The following is a 19476-nucleotide window of genomic DNA, read 5'->3' as shown; positions in this document are numbered from 1 at the left end:
ACACCACCATGAGTCTTAACTGCCCTCTCTGTCCTGTGCCGGTATTCGCGCAGTCATTCATTTCACACAGGACTTTCACGAAGGAACTTATTTTTCACAAAGTCTGCAGTAGATTGAGAATAGGGGACGATGTTGCTCTATGTCAGGGGTCGGGAACCTTTTTGACTAAGAGAGCCATGAAAGCAAAAAATTTGGAAATTTATTTCAGTGAGAGCCATATAATATATTTTAAAAGTGAATTCAACTAAATGTCAGTATAATAAGCCTCTGAATTTATTCTTTTAAATAATGTTGTTATAACACTCACCATTAATGCGACTTCTGGTGCTGCATGGATTTGCTGATGTCTTTGTAGTCGGGTTGGTACTTGGTGAGGTTAAGCTTCATGCAAGCGTTGAGGCTTTCATCCGTTAAACGTGATCGTAGGTTGGACTTGATGTTTTTAAGATGTGAGAATGACTGCTCACATGCATACGTAGATCCAAACATGGTCAATACAGCAATACTCACACGCTGCAGTGTGTGGTATGTGACAGGAAGCGCGTTCCAAGTTTTGAGAATCAGCTGGTCTTCGGGTTGGAGTTTTTTCATTTCTGTCCACATGTGCTTGCTCGCCAACTCCGCTTTCTGTCATGTGATTCTTTCCAAATCTTCATTCAGTGACTTGAACTTATTCACCCACATGTCTGAGGCCTTCAGGTCAGCCACTTCTGCTTCAAAATCTCTGACGGAGACACCAGGGATGTAATTCAGGTCGGCTGTGTTCAGTGAACACTCGTTTGGATGGGTGATGAACTTAAAAAGACGAGTGTGCTTACGAAATTCTCCAAAGTGTGCTTTGAAGGACTGTAGGAGACTGGATGTGCAGCCAGCTAGCTGGTGGAGATCAAGGTTTTGAATGGGCTCACTTGCTGTGCATGCATCTTTAAATTGGCTCAGTTTTTCAAAATGTAGTAAACGACCTGTTTCAAGATCCGTGATGAAAAGCTCCAGCTTGTTTTCAAAAGCAAATACAGCTTGTTGAAGGGATAACACTGTATTTCCAATGCCTTGCATTTTCACGTTGAGCTGGTTCAGATGTTCAGTCAGATCTACGAGATAGTAAAACTTGAGGAGCCACTCGGTGTCGGCTAGCTCAGGATGCCCGACGCCTTTCATTTCAAGGAAAGTCCGGATTTCGTTCAGGCAAGCCGCAAAACGGCTAAGCACCTTCCCTCTTGACAACCAACGCACATTGCTGTGCAAAAGCAGACCAGGATAGTTATTTACAACTTCATCCAGCAGTGTTTTAAACTGGCGATCATTTAAGGCTCGGGCAACAATAAAGTTGATCACACGAATGACCAGCGACATCACTTCGCCAAACTGCCTGTCACACATCTGAGCACAAAGTGCCTCCTGGTGTATAATGCAATGGAAACTTAGGATGGGTCTATTTTCATGTTCACGGAGAAGCGCCACAAATGCTTTGTTTTTCCCCACCATACACGGAGCACCATCAGTACACACTGAGAGAAGTTTATCCATAGGTAGACTTTTTTCTTGAGCAAACTCCATGAAAGACTTGAATAAATCCTCACCTCTTGTGGACCCTTTTAATGGCAGAACAGCAAGACTTTCTTCGCGCAGTGTGTCACCAACAGCATATCTTGCAATCACGCTGAACTGCGACAAATGGCTCACGTCTGTTGACTCATCCAAAGCCAGAGAAAAGAACGGCGCTGCATTTATGTCCTTCACTTGCGTTTCCTCCACTTTGTTTGCCATCACGATGGTACGATCATGAACAGTTCTTGCCGACAGAGGCATGTCTTGTATCCGTTTGATTATCTTGTCTTTGTTCGGAAGATCATCAAAAAGTTCATTGGCTACATCCAGCATGAACGTTTTAGCATACTCGCCATCTGTGAATGGTTTTCCGTTCCTCACTATTGCTAAAGAACCAGCAAAGCTAGCCGAATTATAGTCACCTTGCCGGGTCCATACGCGGAGTTGCTGCTGGCTAGCTTGCACCCTGCTCAGAAGCTCTTGGCACGCTTTCTTTCTGCTGTCTCCCGCAGGGTATTTTGATGCAAAGGTAGCGTGGCGCGTGTCGAAGTGCCGCTTTACATTCGACCGTTTCAACGATGTAATTTTGTCATTGCAAATTAGACACACCGCAGAACCCGCTCTCTCCACAAAGGCGAATTCTTCGGTCCATTCGTCCTGAAATGTACGATACTCGTCGTCTTTTTTTCTTTTCGCCATCTTCTTCGTCGAAGGGTTAGCTTTGAGCTAATGACCGAGCAGACGCAGTCTCAGACTGATTCAAAAGGGGGCGTTTACCTGTTTTACCCAGCAACGGCAAACGTAGGCCAGTATCATCCAATTAAAATAATGGACAATTGCTCCTGCAGCCCTGAACAGGACATGCGCAGTGAAAAATCGATGGATGGATTAAAACAAGTGAGAATATTTTGTTTTATCTGCGAGCCATATGCAATCATCAAAAGAGCCACATCTGGCTCGCGAGCCATAGGTTCCCGACCCCTGCTCTATGTGATCCCAATTGAGTCATTTGTAGGTAATTTGTCAAATTTGGACCGTGATGCGAGCACACAATGGCCTACTCTTTTTGAATTACATGACAGGATCTTTAACACACGGAGCGTAACATCTTGCAGGCAATGCACCCACGATATTATAAAAATCCTAATCTTTAATTAGACTGGAAGAACCCGATGAGGTATGAAGCTCTTTTTCACAGACGTCCTGTAGAGGTGGGGCATTAAGTTACAACAAACGATAGGAGTTCAAAGTAAAGAAAATGTCAGCAATTCACTCATGAACAAATAAAAATAAAGTATAATAGAGGTTTTTTTGGGTGAGATCGCGTAAATATATAAATGTGTCGTTAAAACCCACTACCCGACACAGCCAGCTAGTCAGAGTTGTCACGTAAACAGAACGTGCCAATTCCTCACTATTACAGCACACCGGTGTGCCGGAGAGCCAAGCCACAACATTTGCAAACTGAGCACGACGTTTCGCCAGTAATTATAACTAGCTTCATCAGGCGACAGCCAGATATATGGAGACGTCTGTCTGTTTCGTTCCTTATATAGAGGCGTAGATGTGGTGACCACGCTTCTGCGCTCTTGCACTCGCGTGGGGGGTGGGGGGGATTACTGAGTCAACGTACATGATGCATGTACATTATGCGAGCCCTTTGAACTTATCCTTCCTGTCTATTGTGTTTGTTAAAATAGCCCTACCAACGGTAATCCCTATTAAAGTATGCTGCCCTTTGTAGGCATGTATTTAAATAATGTATTATTTGATTATTCTCTTCCACGCAGCACTAAGGCGCTAGCTATTTAAACGGTTAAAGTTATTTTGATTTCTTTCAATTTCGATAGATTATCTAATTAGTCTTGGCCAGTCGTAGCTAGTTTTGCACAAAACTTAAGCATTATCAAAATCAATTGAGTGTCCTTGTTGGCGCGCGTGTTCTGCTACTGCTGACAGTTGTATTTGGGAGAATTTAATATTTCTCTGATGTTCTTTTAGTCTCGTGCTGATCATTCGTCCTGTTTGCCAACATAACATTTACCACACGTGCAGTTAGTCCTCTACACACCTTCTGTTGATAGCTTCGGTAATACATCTTTTGTATCAGATATTAATTTCTGTATTTTATGTACCGTGCCAAATATGACTCGGATGTTTTGTTTTTCCAAACATCTGGCTAGTTTATCACTTACTCCTTTTAATGTACGGTATTTTGATAGTTTAAATTACTTGGGCAGTTTCAATGCTCTTGTTATTTGATTTGGTTTTGGTATTCAATACCCTATTGATTTGTGCATCATTGTAACTTTCCATTTGCAGCGCTTCTTTCAAATGTTGAATTTCATTTATCAGATTGTCACCATCTGACACTTTCTTAGCTCGATGAATGAGTGTCTTGATAAGAGCAGATTTCTGTCCGGGGTGATAGTTTGACCTCTGCATTCAGATAGGCATCACTATGCGTTTTCTTTCGGTAAACACTGTGTGTTATTTTACCATTTCGACCTCGTCCAAGCAGAACATCTAGAATTGGTAGAGTTCTGGCAGCTTCCACTTCCATGGTGAACTGGATAGATGGGTTTTGCGAATTGAGATGATTAGAAATACGTTCAGTGTATCTTTGCCGTGTGGCCAGACAACCAATGTGTCATCCACATTTCTAAACCAAGCAGATAGTTTTAGTGTGCTTGAAGCTATTGTTTTTGTTTCAAAATCTTCCATGTACAAATTCGCTATCACAGGAGACAATGGAGAGCCCATTGCTGCTCCTTCCTTTTGTTTATAGAAGTCACCTTGCCACGAAGTGTTATTTCGACAGTGTTCAGCTACTCTTGTAATATCTTTGGCTAAACCTTTGTTCGTTACCAGAGTGTCGAGTAATTTAATTGACTCGTTGACCAGAACCCTCGTGAACAGAGAGATCACATCAAAACTTACGAGAATATCATTAGGGTTAAGCTTAATATCTTTAATTATATTTACGAGAAGCTTTCGCGACTGCAGGAATCCATACTCGTTGGTTCTTCAGTAAAGTCACGTAGGTAGAAAGAATAATAGATCACAACGTTTCGATCAACCACACAAGCCATCGGCTCTATATAGTAGGACTTGTTTCAGCAGCCTGTTTCTCTATCCCACCTGAGGACGATTGCTTGTGTGGCGATCGAAACGTCGTGATCTATAATATACTCTTTGGTTCTTTTGGTAAAGTCACATAGATAGAAAATTAATAGATCATGACGTTTCGATCGCAACACAAGCAATCCTCTTCAGGTGAGAGAGAGAAGGCTTCTGAAACAAGGTCTTCTATAGGCCTGAGATGGGTGCAGCCTCAGGGTAAGAGGGCGGGGCTAGAGGTGGTCTCCCTGAGGCTGTGGAAGTGGCTATTGTATTGTGAGAGATTAGCATGTCAACCACACCTTGTTTCAGTAGCTTTCTCTCTCTCACCTGAAGACGGTCGCTTGTGTTGCGATCAAAACGTCGTGATCTATAAATTTTCTACCTACGTGACTTTACCGAAAGAACTAAAGAGTATGGATTCCTGCAGTCACAAAGGCTTCAAATAAAAAAAGAGTATATTGTCTCTACAGATCACTGGAATATAATCGACACAATTACACAGCAATCAGCTGATAATGTATTTAACAAAACTAACACTACCCAAATGAACAAATTTGCTAGACTAACTAAAACAACTTTCAACTAAAAATGTGACATTACCGAAAGAACCAAAGAGCAATTCCTGCAGTCACGAAAGCTTCAAATCAAGTTTGAACCACCTCTATGGGGAGGATGTAAGTTTGTTTTCTCTCTCTCTGTGTCTCTGTCAAATTTCACACTTAACTTCTAATTTAGCAATCTCTGGAGAACGTAATCAACCAGGCTATGCGTTAACTGTGTTAGCCGACTCTCTGCGTTGCATTGCATTGCATTACATTTCCAAAAAATTGCTAAGTTTGTTTTCTCAAACTGCCTATATCTCTCTCTAAAATTTTACCAGGCTCTCATAGGTCCATTCGCTCTTTCTCTCCCCCGGCCGCTTCAGGGTGGATTTCCACACAACACACTCCAAAATTTACCAGGCTTGCTGGGTCTTTCTCTCCCCCTGCCGCCGCAGGGTGAATTTCCACACAGCTCTCTCATTGACATGCTAATTTCTCTGCTCCAGCAAACCAACCTCTCTCTCTGCCCCCCCCCTCTCTATTTAAGGCCATGACACAGAGGCATTGGGTCTTTGTGTGTCTATGTTGTGTCTCTCTCTGCTTGTGTGTCTGTGTGTCTCCGTGTCTGTGTTTTGTCTCTCTCAATTTTAGTTATACCTGATGACGATTCCTTGTGTTGCAATTGAAACGTCGTATTCTATTTAATTTATTTTCTTTCTACGTGACATTACCGAAAGAACCAAAGAGTGATTCCTGCAGTTACGAAAGCTTTAAATCAAGCTTCAAATCAAGTTTAAAAATGAACATTTTATAAACAAAACGGTTATCAACATGACTAACGTTGAATTATCCAGTGATATGGTTACAGTCCTGTCTCAAGGTCGTAACTTTGCTGTTGCGCCACATACAATCCCTGTCGATGAGATCATTGCTCAAGTGGAATCAGCAGTTAGACATCTCCCCCATAACCAAGCTGAGATGACTAGGCATGAGGTTGCCAAAATTATTGAGAACAGCAAATTGCCAAAAACAAATATTAACGGCAGTGAAGCAAAAGCCTTAAGAGAATTGAAAGGAAATAAAGATATCCAAATTCTTGCTGCTGATAAGGGCTGATCGACTGTTGTGATGCTCCACGAGGACGACGATAATAAAATCAAATATTTACTCAATGAAGATACCTCCCTTAAAATTAAACGAGACCCAACCAGCACCTTGGAACGTAAAACAACGGCAATCATTGCCAAGTCATCAAATCCAAAGGAAGAGCAATACCTGATCAAACCAAGGGCATCAAAACCACCAAGACTTTATGGGCTACCAAAAATTCACAAACCTAATGTCCCATTAAGACCCATAGTTAGTACAGTAGGCTCTGCAACGTACAAATTAGCTCAATACGTAACGAAACAAATACAGCCCTACATCGGTAGGACCTCTTCGTTCATCAAAAACTCTGAACATCTCGTAAATATAAGTAAAGATATTAAGCTTAACCCTAATGATATTCTCGTAAGTTTTGATGTGATCTCTCTGTTCACGAGGGTTCTGGTCAACGAGTCAATTAAATTACTCGACACTCTGGTAACGAACAAAGGTTTAGCCAAATATATTACAAGAGTAGCTGAACACTGTCGAAATAACACTTCTTGTGGCAAGGTGACTTCTATAAACAAAAGGAAGGAGCAGCAATGGGCTCTCCATTGTCTCCTGTGATAGCGAATTTGTACATGGAAGATTTTGAAACAAAAACAATAGCTTCAAGCACACTAAAACTATCTGCTTGGTTTAGATATGTGGATGACACATTGGTGGTCTGGCCACACGGCCAAGATACACTGAACGCATTTCTAATAATCTCAATTCGCAAAACCCATCCATCCAGTCACCATGGAAGTGAAAGCTGACAGAACTCTACCATTTCTGGATATTCTCCTCGGATGGGGTCGAAATGGTAAAATAACACACTGGTTACCAAAAGAAAATGCATACTGATGCCTATATTCTTGGTTCTTTTGGTAAAGTCACATAGAAACTGAAAATAATGATATTAATTAATTAAAATATAATAAATTGAAAATAATAAAATATTTGATTATTTGCAATTTATTATTTGCATTTTTTTTTATATATATATATTTTCTTGATTATTTAAAATTTTTAGTTTTCTATCTACGTAACTTTACCGAAGGAACCAAGCATTTGAATTCCTGCAGTCACGAAAAAGTCAAAATACTTACGACTATCTGAATGCAGTCAGACTATCACCCCGCACAGAAATCTGCTCTTATCAGGACACTCATTCATCGAGCTAAGAAAGTGTCGGATGGTGACAGTCTGAGAAATGAAATTCAACATGTTAAAGAAGCGCTGCAAATGAACGGTTACAATGATGCACAAATCAATAGGATATTGAATACCAAAACCAAATCATATAACAAGAGCATTGAAACTGCCCAAGTAATTAAAACGACCAAAATATACTGTACATTAATAGGAGTAACTGATAAACTAGCCATATGTTCGGAAAAACAAAACATCCAAGTCAGATTTGGCATGGTACATGAAATACAGAAATTATCTGGTACAAAAGATGTATTACCGAAGTTATCAACAGAAGGTGTGTACAGGACTAACTGCACGTGTGGTAAATGTTATGTTGGCAAACAGGACGAATGATCAGCACGAGACTAAAAGAACATCAGAGAAATATTAAATTCTCCCAAATACAACTGTCAGCAGTAGCAGAACACACGCGCCAACAAGGACACTCAATTCATTTTGATAATGTTTAAGTTTTGTGCAAAACTAGCTACTACTGGCCAAGACTAATTAGAGAATCTATCGAAATTTAAAGAAATCAAAATAACTTTCACCGTTCAGATAGCTACCGCCTTAGTGCTGCATGGAAGAGAATCATCAAATAATACATTATTTAAATACATGCCTACAAAGGGTAGCGTACTTCAATAGGGATTACCGTTGGTAGGGCTATTTAAACAAACACAATTGACAGGAAGGACAAGTTCAAAGGGTGAGAGACGAGAATTCAACAGACCTGAAAAAACATTATGTGAAGCACATCCAGTCAGGCCAACAACACAGTTAGACACTTCCTGGCAGATTACGAATTTCAGAAGAGTGTTAAATTTCGTGTTCAACCTTTGGATTGCACATACCAGCATAGATAGAATGAAAAATACGAGGTACACGGTCTTTATATACATACGTGACTTTACCGAAAAAAACAATGAGTAAGTTCAAAGGGCTCACATAATGTACATGCATAATGAACATTGCCTCAGTAATTCCCCCCCCCCCCACATTGTGATCACCACATCTACGCATTTATATAAGGAACCAAACAGTAATACTTCTCCACAAATCTGGCTGTCGCCTGATGAAGCTAGTTGTAATTACTGGTGAAACGTGGTGAAATGTCGTATTCAAGATTTTAATTGTTGTGGCTTGGCTCTCCAACACACCGGTGTGCTGTACTAGTGACGAATTGGCATGTTCTGTTTACGTGACAACCCTTACTAGTTGGCTGTGTCGGGTGGTGGTGGGTTTTGATGACACATTTATATAATTACGCGATCTAACCCAAAAAAACCTCTTATGGATGATATTTGTCGCGAAAGCCTACGTGTTAAAAAGAAAGTTTAAAAGTACGTATTCTTTGGGTCTTTCGGTAAAGCCACGTAGATAGAATAAATAATAAAAATAATAACAATATGACATTTTGATCGCAACACAAGCAATCGTCATCAGGTGAAAAATATAGTGGGAGAGCTGTTGATAATATATGGTGGGAATGCTGCTAAGGCAAGGAGTTTAAAGGTTTGAGATGGGTGTAGCCCAAGGGTCAGTGGGCGGGGTTAGAGATGAAATTTGCATGTAAATGTAAGATCAGAGAAATCTTGACAAACGAAGCTGTGGGGGTGGCCATTGTATCGTGAGATATTCGCATCTCAGTGTAAGAGAGATTAGCATGTCAATGTATGAAATTTCCTTGTAATTGCAAGCTCGGAGAGAGCTCGGAAAGAGCCATCGCCAGATGTAGGTGGAAAAGGATGGCAAGCCAATATTTACTAATACAGCTAACGGTGGCTGTGTTAGTGAATGTAACTCAGAGAGTCGAAAATAACTGCTAACATAGTTAGGTAGGGAGGGAACATCACAGCCAGTTATGACCTAAACTGGTTAATGACGTCCTTCCAATGATTGCTCAGTTTGTACCCATCTTCTCGGTTGAAATTGTGTCTGTGTTTATATATCTGGATGGCTTCATCAACAAACCTTTGCTGATAGCCAGTGGGCTTGCAGAGTACCCTCGTCTTGGCAAAATCAATTTCATTTATGCCCACAGCGTTAAAACAATGATCAGCCACGGCTAATTATTGGTCCTACCGTGTTTCAGATCTGCCTTATGTTGACGAACCCGGTCCGAGACATGTCGCTGAGTTTCCCCAATGGAACTGGTGCCGCAGACACAGCTTAGTTTGTAGACACCGGGGTATTGCATGTCAGGGATCACATCCTTCACAGATGGGATCAAATCACTAATTTTAAGTACTGTGTTGAATCGTACCTGGATCTTGTGTTTGCTCATGATTTTGGAAATCTTTTTGGTGACCCCTGCTATGTATGGCAAGATGATGGTTTTGATCGGGTCCTCAGATGGCTCCTATGGATGTGTTTAGGGGTGACTGCGGTGGCTGATCATTGTTTTAACGCTGTGGGCACACACAATTGATTTTGCCAAGAAGAGGGTACTCTGCAAGTCCACTGGCTATCAGCAAATATTCATTCATGAAGCCATCCAGATATATAAACACAGACACAATTTCAACCGAGAAGATGGGTACAACCTGAGCAATCATTGGAAGGACGTTATTAACCAGTTTAGGTAATAACTGGCTGTGATGTTCCCTCCCTACCTAACTATGTTAGCAGTTATTTTCGATTATCTGAGTTACATTCACGAACACAGCCACCGTTAGCTGTATTAGTAAATATTGCCTTGCCATCCTTTTCCAACTCCATGTGGCGATGGCTCTTTCCGAGCTCTCTCCGAGCTTGCATTTACAAGGAAATTTCTTACATTGACATGCTAATCTCTCACAATACAATGGCCACCCCCACAGCTTCGTTTGTCAAGATTTCTCTGATCTTACATTTACATGCAAATTTCATCTCTAGCCCCGCCCACTGACCCTTGGGCTACACCCATCTCAAACCTTTATAACTCCTTGCCTTAGCAGCACTCCCACTATATATTCTCAGCAGCTCTCCCACTATATTTTTCACTTGATGACGATTACTTGTGTTGCGATCGGAACGTCGTTATATTGTTATTATTTTTATTATTTGATCTATCTACGTGACTTTACCGAAAGACCCAAAGAATATGAATTCCGCCAGTCACGAAAGCTTTAAGTCAAGATTATATATGTAACTTCCTGTCGATTTGTCAACACTAAATGCAAGCTTGGGCAAGGCAGAATAACAACAAGAACAGTCCCAGACCACACCAAGACAACAACACACAGTCCCTCAATTAAATTGCACATTAAAATTAAACTATCGATACACAGATAAGGATCAAAGTTAGAAATCAACTGGGACAGCCCTATAGAATCGAATCACAATCCTTTACATTAAGCTGTGAATGCGCTACCACTGGGCCATGTCACCAAATCTGAGTGTGCGACGTGGAAGAGGGTGACCGCGCATCGCAAGCGTGCGCACGGACGCAGCACCAAGCCGCGTGTTCACGAGGGAGGCCGCTCATTTGCGGGGGTGGCCACTCATTCGCGAGGGTGGCCGCTCATTCGCGAGGGTGGCAGCTCATTCGCGAGGGTGGCCGAGCGTTCTCGAAAGTGACCGCTAGTTCGCGAAGGTGGCTGCTCGTTCGCGAGGGTGGCCGCTCGTTCGAGAGTGTCGCCGCGCGTTCCAAATGGTCGCCGCGCGTTTCAGAGGGTGTCCGCGCGTTCCAGAGGGTCGCCGCGCGTTCCAGAGGGTCGCCGCGCGTTCCAGAGGGTGGCCGCGCGTTCCAGAGGGTGGCCGCGCGTTCCAGAGGGTGGCCACGTGTTCGAGAGGGTGGCCGCGCGTGTCGCCACAGGGCCCTGCACGCGTGTGGCCCGGAACCAAGATGCCCGGACGCATGGGGAACATCTACCGCACCGAGCACGGTCTCAAGGTGGCGCCCACGCTGCACTGCGCATGCACAAATGGAGCAGTGTCCACGCACGCACAAAGGCAGAGATCCCCCGTGTATCCTGAACAGACTTTTGGGGCAAGTGCTGTTAGCGAGCACCTATGAAGGCCGGCACGGCACACGAAGGGGGTGGGTGGCCAGCACCATGTTGGCCTCCTTTGTCTCCCTAGTGACGATGTTTAGACACCACGCCAGGTACTCATTTGAAGTTGAGTCGACCTAGGGGAGGCCCAGGACCGGTTCATATTATCATCACTGTTGTTGGCTGTGAGCGGGAATCAATCTCGGGTTGCAGGGTTCGCTAATCGCTACACTACCACTCCCCGCTGCACTACGACACACATGCACACATTCACAACAACCGCCATTCGCCACTTTGTGGCGGTGACGTCACCACGGCGCTTGTGCCAGGCTTTGTGCACATTAAAACCACGTGAAGTGTCGAACGCCCGCTGGCAGCAGGTCACAGGGCAAACCCAGGTGCTATGGGTCAACTGACTGACATGACTGGCCGATGCACCACCTGTGCCCCTACTGTGCCAACTTGCTGCGTTTTAGCCGCCCGGCGCTCCGTTCCTTGTTGTGAGCGGCGCTCCTCTGCCCTCCATTGTTGCTGGTGCCTCCAACTGCCCAGTCGTGTCCTTCACGAGCCTCCTGCAAAGAGGCCGATCTTGACACCGCTGGTGCCAGTCATCAGCAAGTCCATTCAGTTCCACATCCTCTTGTACCACATCACTCCATCTCTTCTCTAGCCTGTGCCATGCCCGTTTAGCCCCCTCTATCCGGCTGATTAAAAGCTGTTTGGGCATGCGGGCTCTACATAACCCAGCCAACGCAGCCTTGCCTGCCGGAGAAGCTCACCGATGGGACTTTGTCCAGATCTTTCAAGAATTTGTGAGCTCCTCATACAATCCAGTCTGGTTAAACCCAGGATGGATTGTAGGCGGGCCAGCCTAAATGTTTATAACCAGCGAAGATGGTCCTCTATTGCAAGCATAGAGAAAGGAGGGCATGACCGTGGCCGAGAAGACGAGAATCTTCGTGTGGAGTGACAGACCAGAAAGCTTCCACACAGCGTTACGCAGCCGATTAAAAGATAATGCCGCTCGACTGATTCGGAGTGAAACCTCTGCTGTCAAACTGGAGCCGATCATGAGCACACTGCCCAGGTAGGGAAAGCTCTCCACTCTCTCCACAACTGCCCCATCACCAATTGGGAGTTGTGGAGGGGGAGTGCCTGATGGTACAAAATACCCAGGCAGGTGCTTAGTTTCAGTGGGGTTGATGGTAAGGCCCCACCTCTTAGTGGCACGCTCCAGGTTCGGCAGCAGCCCTTCCAACTCCTCCTCTGAGTGAGCAGCAATCACCAAATAATTGTCATACATAACATGGTTGACCAATAGGGAGCCATCCCTTGACCGCACCTGGGCATCGATCAGCCTCCCATTATATCTGTGCCAGATGGAAATTCCTCCGGTACAGCCATCGAAAGCTTCATGAACTACGTGGTCGAAATAGATGTTACAAATTTTATAACATAAAATTCCGAGCAACAATTGTCCATCTTACCTTCCAGAGTTTTTTAGCATTGCTCGCAGGTGAAATGTGGTGCCCAGGGTTTGTATTGATCCCCGACTGGCATGCCGAAATATGCCTTGCAGGCCTAACACATCTTAGCAGATGCTTCCACAGAGTACTTTTTCGCTCGTCTTGATAAATTGGCCGCATACATCACAAAATGCATCTGCCAGATGCTTGCAGCCTCTTGATGCCAGATTCAGAAAAATGCAGTTATGTATCCACTTAGGCAGCTGGAACTAAAATGAACTGGTGGGCTTAAGGCCCCTGTATTTATACTATTTTTATTACTGGGAAGTTCTAGAATGTTCTAGAAGTTACTCCAAGTTTACTCAGCACTGAATCTGTCTGGAATGTTCTGGAAAATAGGTAAATTTCAAAATATCACTGTCCTGGTCACAAGCAAAGTTTGTGGGGGATAATAGCCATTTTCTGTACTTTTGAGGCATAAGCAATTAGGAAATAACACTTACTACCCAGGAACACAAATAAATTGTTACACAGTGTAATGTGGGAGCCAGAGGACATCGCTGTCGCACCCCAAGGTGAACAGGGAATGGCTCCGACTTTCGGCCACGTAGTTTTACCCGGGCCCGCTCGCCATCGTGAAGGGCCTCAATGATCCTGAGCAGAGAGTCAGAGACTCCGAAAGCATGAAGAATAACCCAGGGTCAATAAAGCATAGATTTAGGTCCGTTGGGAATTCTCTACACTTTTGTTGTAGCAGATGGACAGAAAATATGGCATATGCGCAGGACCGCCCTTTCCTGAAACCACATTGGGGCACCGCAAGCCTCTCCTCAGCGTGCCTAGCAAGGCGATGTTGAATAATCCTTGCCAGGACCTTTCCCGGCACACTGAGGAGGTAGATGCCCCTGTAGTTGTTACAGTCTGTGCGGTCCCCCTTCTTAAAGAGGGGGACCACCAGGGCACCTTCCAATCCTGCAGAACCCATCCAGTGGTCCAGACTGTTATTATGATGTCATGTAGGGCAGTCTGTGCAGAAACGCCACCCTCCCTCAGCATTTCGCTTGGGAGATCATCTCTGCCCGGTGCTTCTCCTGGTCTGAGACTGGATTGCCTTCTGTACTTCCTCAACAAATGGCACCTCAGCCAGCCACTCACAGGGGGTGACTACTTCTTCCAATATTTGAGGCACCACAGCCTCAGCAGGGTCATCCCAACTTTGCCACATGATGTTTTTCAGGCTGAAGGATTTCCCTTCCCCCATGACTTCACAGAAATGCTCAGAAAATCTGAAAACCTGTTCCTGGGGGTTGGAGATCGAATCACATTTCCTTCCCCGAATGATGGTGATAGGTGTGGCGCTGCAAGTTACTTTTTTGATGGAGTTAAGGAGTGATTTCTGATCTTGGGCTACTGAGGCAGACTCCATCTCCTAAGCAACCAGCGACCACCACCCATCCTTGCAGTGCTTCACGGCTCTCCGAACCTCTGAGCGAAAGCTGCGGTAAACTTCCTCGCTCTCTGACATGGGATGCTGTAGACGGTGAGAGTGGGCCTGTCGCTTTTTCTCAGCCAGCCTGTCAACCAGGGTCTCTGGGGAGGTTTGGACCGTGTACCCAAAGCAGCCATTGCAGCTGCATGAGCATCACAGGAGTGGAGGACGATGCGCCAACCGCAGCTGCAAGCGATGAAACTCTCGCTTGCAACTTTCATCAGCTAGCTGAGACCAGGCTACTGTGGGTTTGAATGGTGTCCTGGGTGTACACCCTCCACCAGAGTGGAAGAATGGCAGGCATATTTTACAGATGACACATGAACACACTAGTTTCCACACACAAACATATGCAGCAGTATCTATATACACTCGTATATGCCAACCACACACTTATGCACACGCACATATGCATGCAGACTCGTTTGTACACTATCCAGACAGTTAAGAAACAAAAATAATTGACAAAAAATGAACTCTTGAAATGCGACCTATTTATTAGACACCTCATGGAGGTTGATTGCCGTGTGGATGGTGTGATTGACCTGTGCGTGCCGGCTTGTGTGTGCATTGATGCGCAGGTGTGGAGGGTGAACACCAAGTATAACGTGCTGTACGTGCACGGCTCCATCCCGGGCCACAAGAACTGTTTGGTCAAAGTGAGTCCTGCAGTTTCCTCCACTTGCAATGACTTCCTTGCTGGTGTACCTAGTCATTTGGATATTGGCTGTCTGTGGGATAGGTGGTTGGGATGTATAAACATCGCCATTCGGGAGACAAAGGCGGTCGGGCGTGGTGCTGGCCACCCACCCCCTCGGGTGCCATGTCAGCTTTCATCGGTGCTCGCTAACAGCACTTGTGCGTGCCTATACGCGCGTGCTTGTGTTTGTCACAGGTGCGGGACACCATCCTGCACAATCGCTTGAAGTTCAACGAGAACCCGCCCTTCCCCACCTACTTCGCCGATGGGGAGGAGGAGCTGCCTGAGGAGTTGTTTGACGAGGAGCTCTTCAATTTCGACCAGCCGTCCATCACCTTTTGAGAGCCCGAGCCCCGCTCTGCCCACACACAGCTACTACAGACACACACCTACTCGACACACACACACACAGCTACTACAACAACAACCGCCATTCGCCACTAAGTGGCGGTGACGTCACCACGACGCTTGTGCCAGGCTATGTGCACCTTGAGGCCACGTGAAGTGTCGAACGCCCGCTGGCAGGAGGTCATGGGGCAGACCCAGATGCCACAGGTCGACTGACTGAGACGACTGGCTGATGCAGCTACTGCACACACACAAACAACGACTACAGACACAAAAAAGACAAAGATCCCCCGTATAACCATAACAGACTGTTGGGGCAAGTGCCGTTAGCGAGAACCTATGAAGGCCGGCACGGCACACAAAGGGGGTGGGTGGCCAGCATCACACCCGGCCACCGTTGTCTCCCGAGTAGCAATGTTTAAATACCACATGAGCTATTAATTTGAGGCTGAGTTAACCTAAGGGAGGCCCAGGGCCGATTCAGATAATGTCACCGGTGTTGGCAGTGAGCGGGAATCGAACTAGGGCCACTGGCTTTGTAGCGCAGCGCGCTAACCGCTACCCTACCACTTCCCACTGCAGACACCCACACACACAGCCATCCGTCTCTTTCTCAGCCTCCGAGCCCTGGCCTAGGTGCACACACACACTATCCTGGCCTAGGTGCGCACACACACACACTATTCTGGCCTAGGTGTGCACACACACACACATACTATCCTGGCCTCTCCACAGATAAAGACAGATCCCCGTTTAGCCTTTAATAGACCGTTGGGGTAAGTGCTGCAAGCACCTATCAAGGTCAGCACTACACCCGGCCCCCTTTTTCTCCGCAGTGCTGATGTTTATACACTGCATTAGGTACTCGTATAAGGCTGTATCGACCTAGGGGAGGCCCAGGACCGGTTCAAATATTTTGGTCGTGAGCAGGAATTGAACTCGCGTTGCCGGGTTCGTAAGCACACACACACACGCACAGCCCCACCGTCGCCCCTGCCATGGCAGACCAAGCAAAGGCTTCACTGTTGTATTCGGCATGCAGTCGTGCATCAAGATATCCATTTTTATGCTCAATACATTCTCGGAATTGTGTGTGAGAATCTATTTTGGATTTGTAGAATCAAATGTAAATGTTAACATTGAGGTTAATGGCGCGAGTCCAACTACCTCGGAGAGAGAATTGAGAAATGGCACGCGACGTAAAACAAATCAGAATGGTGTGTTGAACGTATTTCGCACCGTATGTAGCCAACCGTGCTAATCAGGAGATGTGGGTGAAGGACAACAAACTAAACACAAAAAATCAGATCGAAAGAAATTAGTTTTCAATTTAGATTTACAAGTGCATAGCTCCAACGGCTTCCTAATATTGGAGAAATAATATTTAAACCTGATGGTTTCAATGAGCTATGAAGCTCTTTTTCACAGATGCCCAGTATGTCCAGAGTGTTCCAGACGGCCGCAGAAGCGCATCTGAGAGCACGACTGCGAACCGTGACAGTTCACCTAATGGAGGCGTTCTGCTGTCAGCCTGCGTTCTGCTATCCGCCTGCGCGTTCTTACCCGTTTGGGGCGAGTGAATGCCGACGAGAGATGAAAGCGAATGAAAGCCACCTGGAGCCCGCCACGCTGCCGTCACTAGAGGGCGCCTTCGTGTCGAGTGGCCAGAGGTCGCCCTTGAGATGTTTCTCGCCGTGTTCGGGTTTGTCCGTTGGGGGACTGTGGAGCGCCACAGAAGCGGACCCGCGCGGAGGCAGAAAACGGAGGCAGATCATTCCAAACGGAAATTGGTAAATGGCAAAAAAAGACTTAAAATTAAAAGGCACCGCTGGGATTCGAACCCAGGATCTCCTGTTTACTAGACAGGCGCTTTAACCATCTAAGCCACGGCGCCGCCCTGTGGAAGGCAGCTCAAATTGTGATTAAGTCTTGCTGAGGTGATCCCGAGTTTTTGGACGCCCATAGCGCTGGTAATCCACGCCGTGCAAGTGGCGGGGATATTTTTGTTTTTTTAACCATACTTCACCACGCTGGTCAGCGCCTGTTGGCGGAAGGTGGGGAGCATAGACGCAGGAGCAGAGTGCAGGACATTGGACGATGTTAGACCGCCCTCTGCCGACCGTGACTCTGACAACGCGCGTCCAGTCTTTCCATAACAAACATTCTATGGCATTAAACCTATTGATACATTGTTTTACATGTTTAAAAAAAACTTACATTTAATACTAATTTAATATATCCCCAATTATCGGCAACATACTAAATAACTTGATGCCGACCCGTGCACAGCAATTCATGGCGCCTAGCCACGCAGAATTGACCACGGGTGGGGACAGTGAATTGGTGCTGTCCATTGAGATGGCGCACGCGGTTGGGAATTGACATCGACATGCAGCGTTGTTCACGTTTGAGAGTTCATCGTGTGGTCATACCCGTTGATTTCATGTTGTCCTTGATTTTCTGAGAATGTGTTTAGTTATTTAAATGTGTCGTTTGATGTTACCGATAATTGAGGATGTCAAATAAGAATGTAAACATTTTAAAGATACATTTAAAAAATCAGACAGCAATACATTGCATGCCATATCTAACCCTACAATTTTTTTATAAAACATGTTTGATCCAAATGTCGAGATTTTTTTTAGGGAAAACCCCATCAAAACTGCCCGTAAATGACAAGAACGAATATTTTCGTCTGTTTATAACTTAATAATGATCTTTTTATCAGTCTACCGGAAGTTAAAAATAGCCTCATGCTAATCCTACTACTAATACTTTCCTTGTTTGTAATCCCCATTTTTCGAGAACAAGGCAGGCAAGGATCCGAATATTGAGAGATCACGGTTGGACACGGGGTCAGGGCATAGCGGATGATGCTTTGGCTTTCCTAGAACCCCCGAATGTATGCCATTCCTTAACGTGCAGCTTGGAGGAGAGTAGTTCACTTAGCCCGCGGGGATGGCGAAGAACGCCGACAGTGCCTCGCTCCCCATCACCGTAGGCAGTGCTTCGAGAGTTTCCGCCTGGGACGAGTCCAGTGACATTGTAGGTGACTTCAAATTTGTACTGCAAGGTCGCCCTTTGCCATAAACTTGTCGACGTGGTTGTTGTGGTGTCCGCTCCGGTTGCTCTTGAGCTCCTGCTGAGCGGGGATCGGTCTTGCTCAGGAGCCGGTTCGGCTCGCTGCTGATCCGTTGGAGCCCCCCCCCACCCCCCGGTTTTCGGCTGGAACAAGAAGCTGCGTTCGCACGGTGACCTCGTCTGGTTGAGGTAGCGATGTAGGGTTGCTGCTGTCTCGCTTGAATTGTGATGGGAGTCGCTGCAGTTGCACGCTAAGTGCCTCCGTGAGCCTTCCAGTCGATGGCTTCTCTCATCGTGCCACTCGATGCACGCGTAGCAGCAGCTCCTGTGGTCGGCCCGGAAAGTCGTGGATCCTAGGACAACAGTATCGCTGGACCGTAGGGGACCGTGCATTGCCTTGAGCGCAAACACGGCTCCATCCTCCGCCACTTCTCCCACTCGGTCTCTTTTGCTGCACTTGGATCTCCATTTGATCGTGGAATTGTATCCCACCGCTGCCATCAGATGCAAAGTCCAGCACACAAGTCTATGGAGTTGCTGAAGGTCGGATTTACACAGCCGAGTCTATACAAAGGGAGATCTTTAGCAGACCTAAAACTCCTCACTCGTCTCTTAAAATAAAACAATGCTCTACTGCTTATCTTTGACAGCCAAGAGCTAATGGTGCTGAATTTCATTCTAATGGCAGGGACAAGTCAAACCATTGAACTTTTCAAACATCGAGAAAAAAGCTGCCTGAGGGGACAGCGTCACTACTAAACTCAGTGGGGAGAATTCAGATGAGTCTTTCGTACGGCTGCTGACGTAGATGCAGAGCAAAAACTACATATTTCACATTCAGGTGGTCAAGCCCAGATAACCGTGTCCAGGAGTAGCA

The 19476-nt window shown here is 45.6% G+C and overlaps 1 protein-coding gene and 1 non-coding gene across 2 annotated transcripts in view; one reads left to right on the top strand and one right to left on the bottom strand.

The window, feature by feature from the left end:
- MRPL3 (mitochondrial ribosomal protein L3) overlaps window positions 1–18624 on the top strand; it is a 37491-nt gene extending 18867 nt beyond the window's left edge. Inside the window, exons 8-10 of the mRNA XM_032971208.2 lie at window positions 11338–11415; window positions 15052–15129; window positions 15366–18624. Coding sequence (XP_032827099.1) covers window positions 11338–11415; window positions 15052–15129; window positions 15366–15512 — 303 coding nt within the window. The 3' untranslated portion in view covers window positions 15513–18624. The remainder of the gene's footprint in view (window positions 1–11337; window positions 11416–15051; window positions 15130–15365) is intronic.
- On the bottom strand, window positions 17339–17412 carry TRNAT-AGU (transfer RNA threonine (anticodon AGU)). The gene has a single exon. It is a non-coding gene; the product is annotated as a tRNA-Thr (tRNA).
- Window positions 18625–19476: the final 852 nt, after the last annotated feature.

This window comes from Petromyzon marinus, chromosome 45, assembly GCF_048934315.1.
Source record: "Petromyzon marinus isolate PM22_M1 ecotype Great Lakes invasive population chromosome 45, UKy_Petmar_22M1.pri1.0, whole genome shotgun sequence".
Classification (NCBI taxonomy): domain Eukaryota; kingdom Metazoa; phylum Chordata; class Hyperoartia; order Petromyzontiformes; family Petromyzontidae; genus Petromyzon; species Petromyzon marinus.
This window is presented reverse-complemented; position numbering and strand designations above follow the sequence as displayed.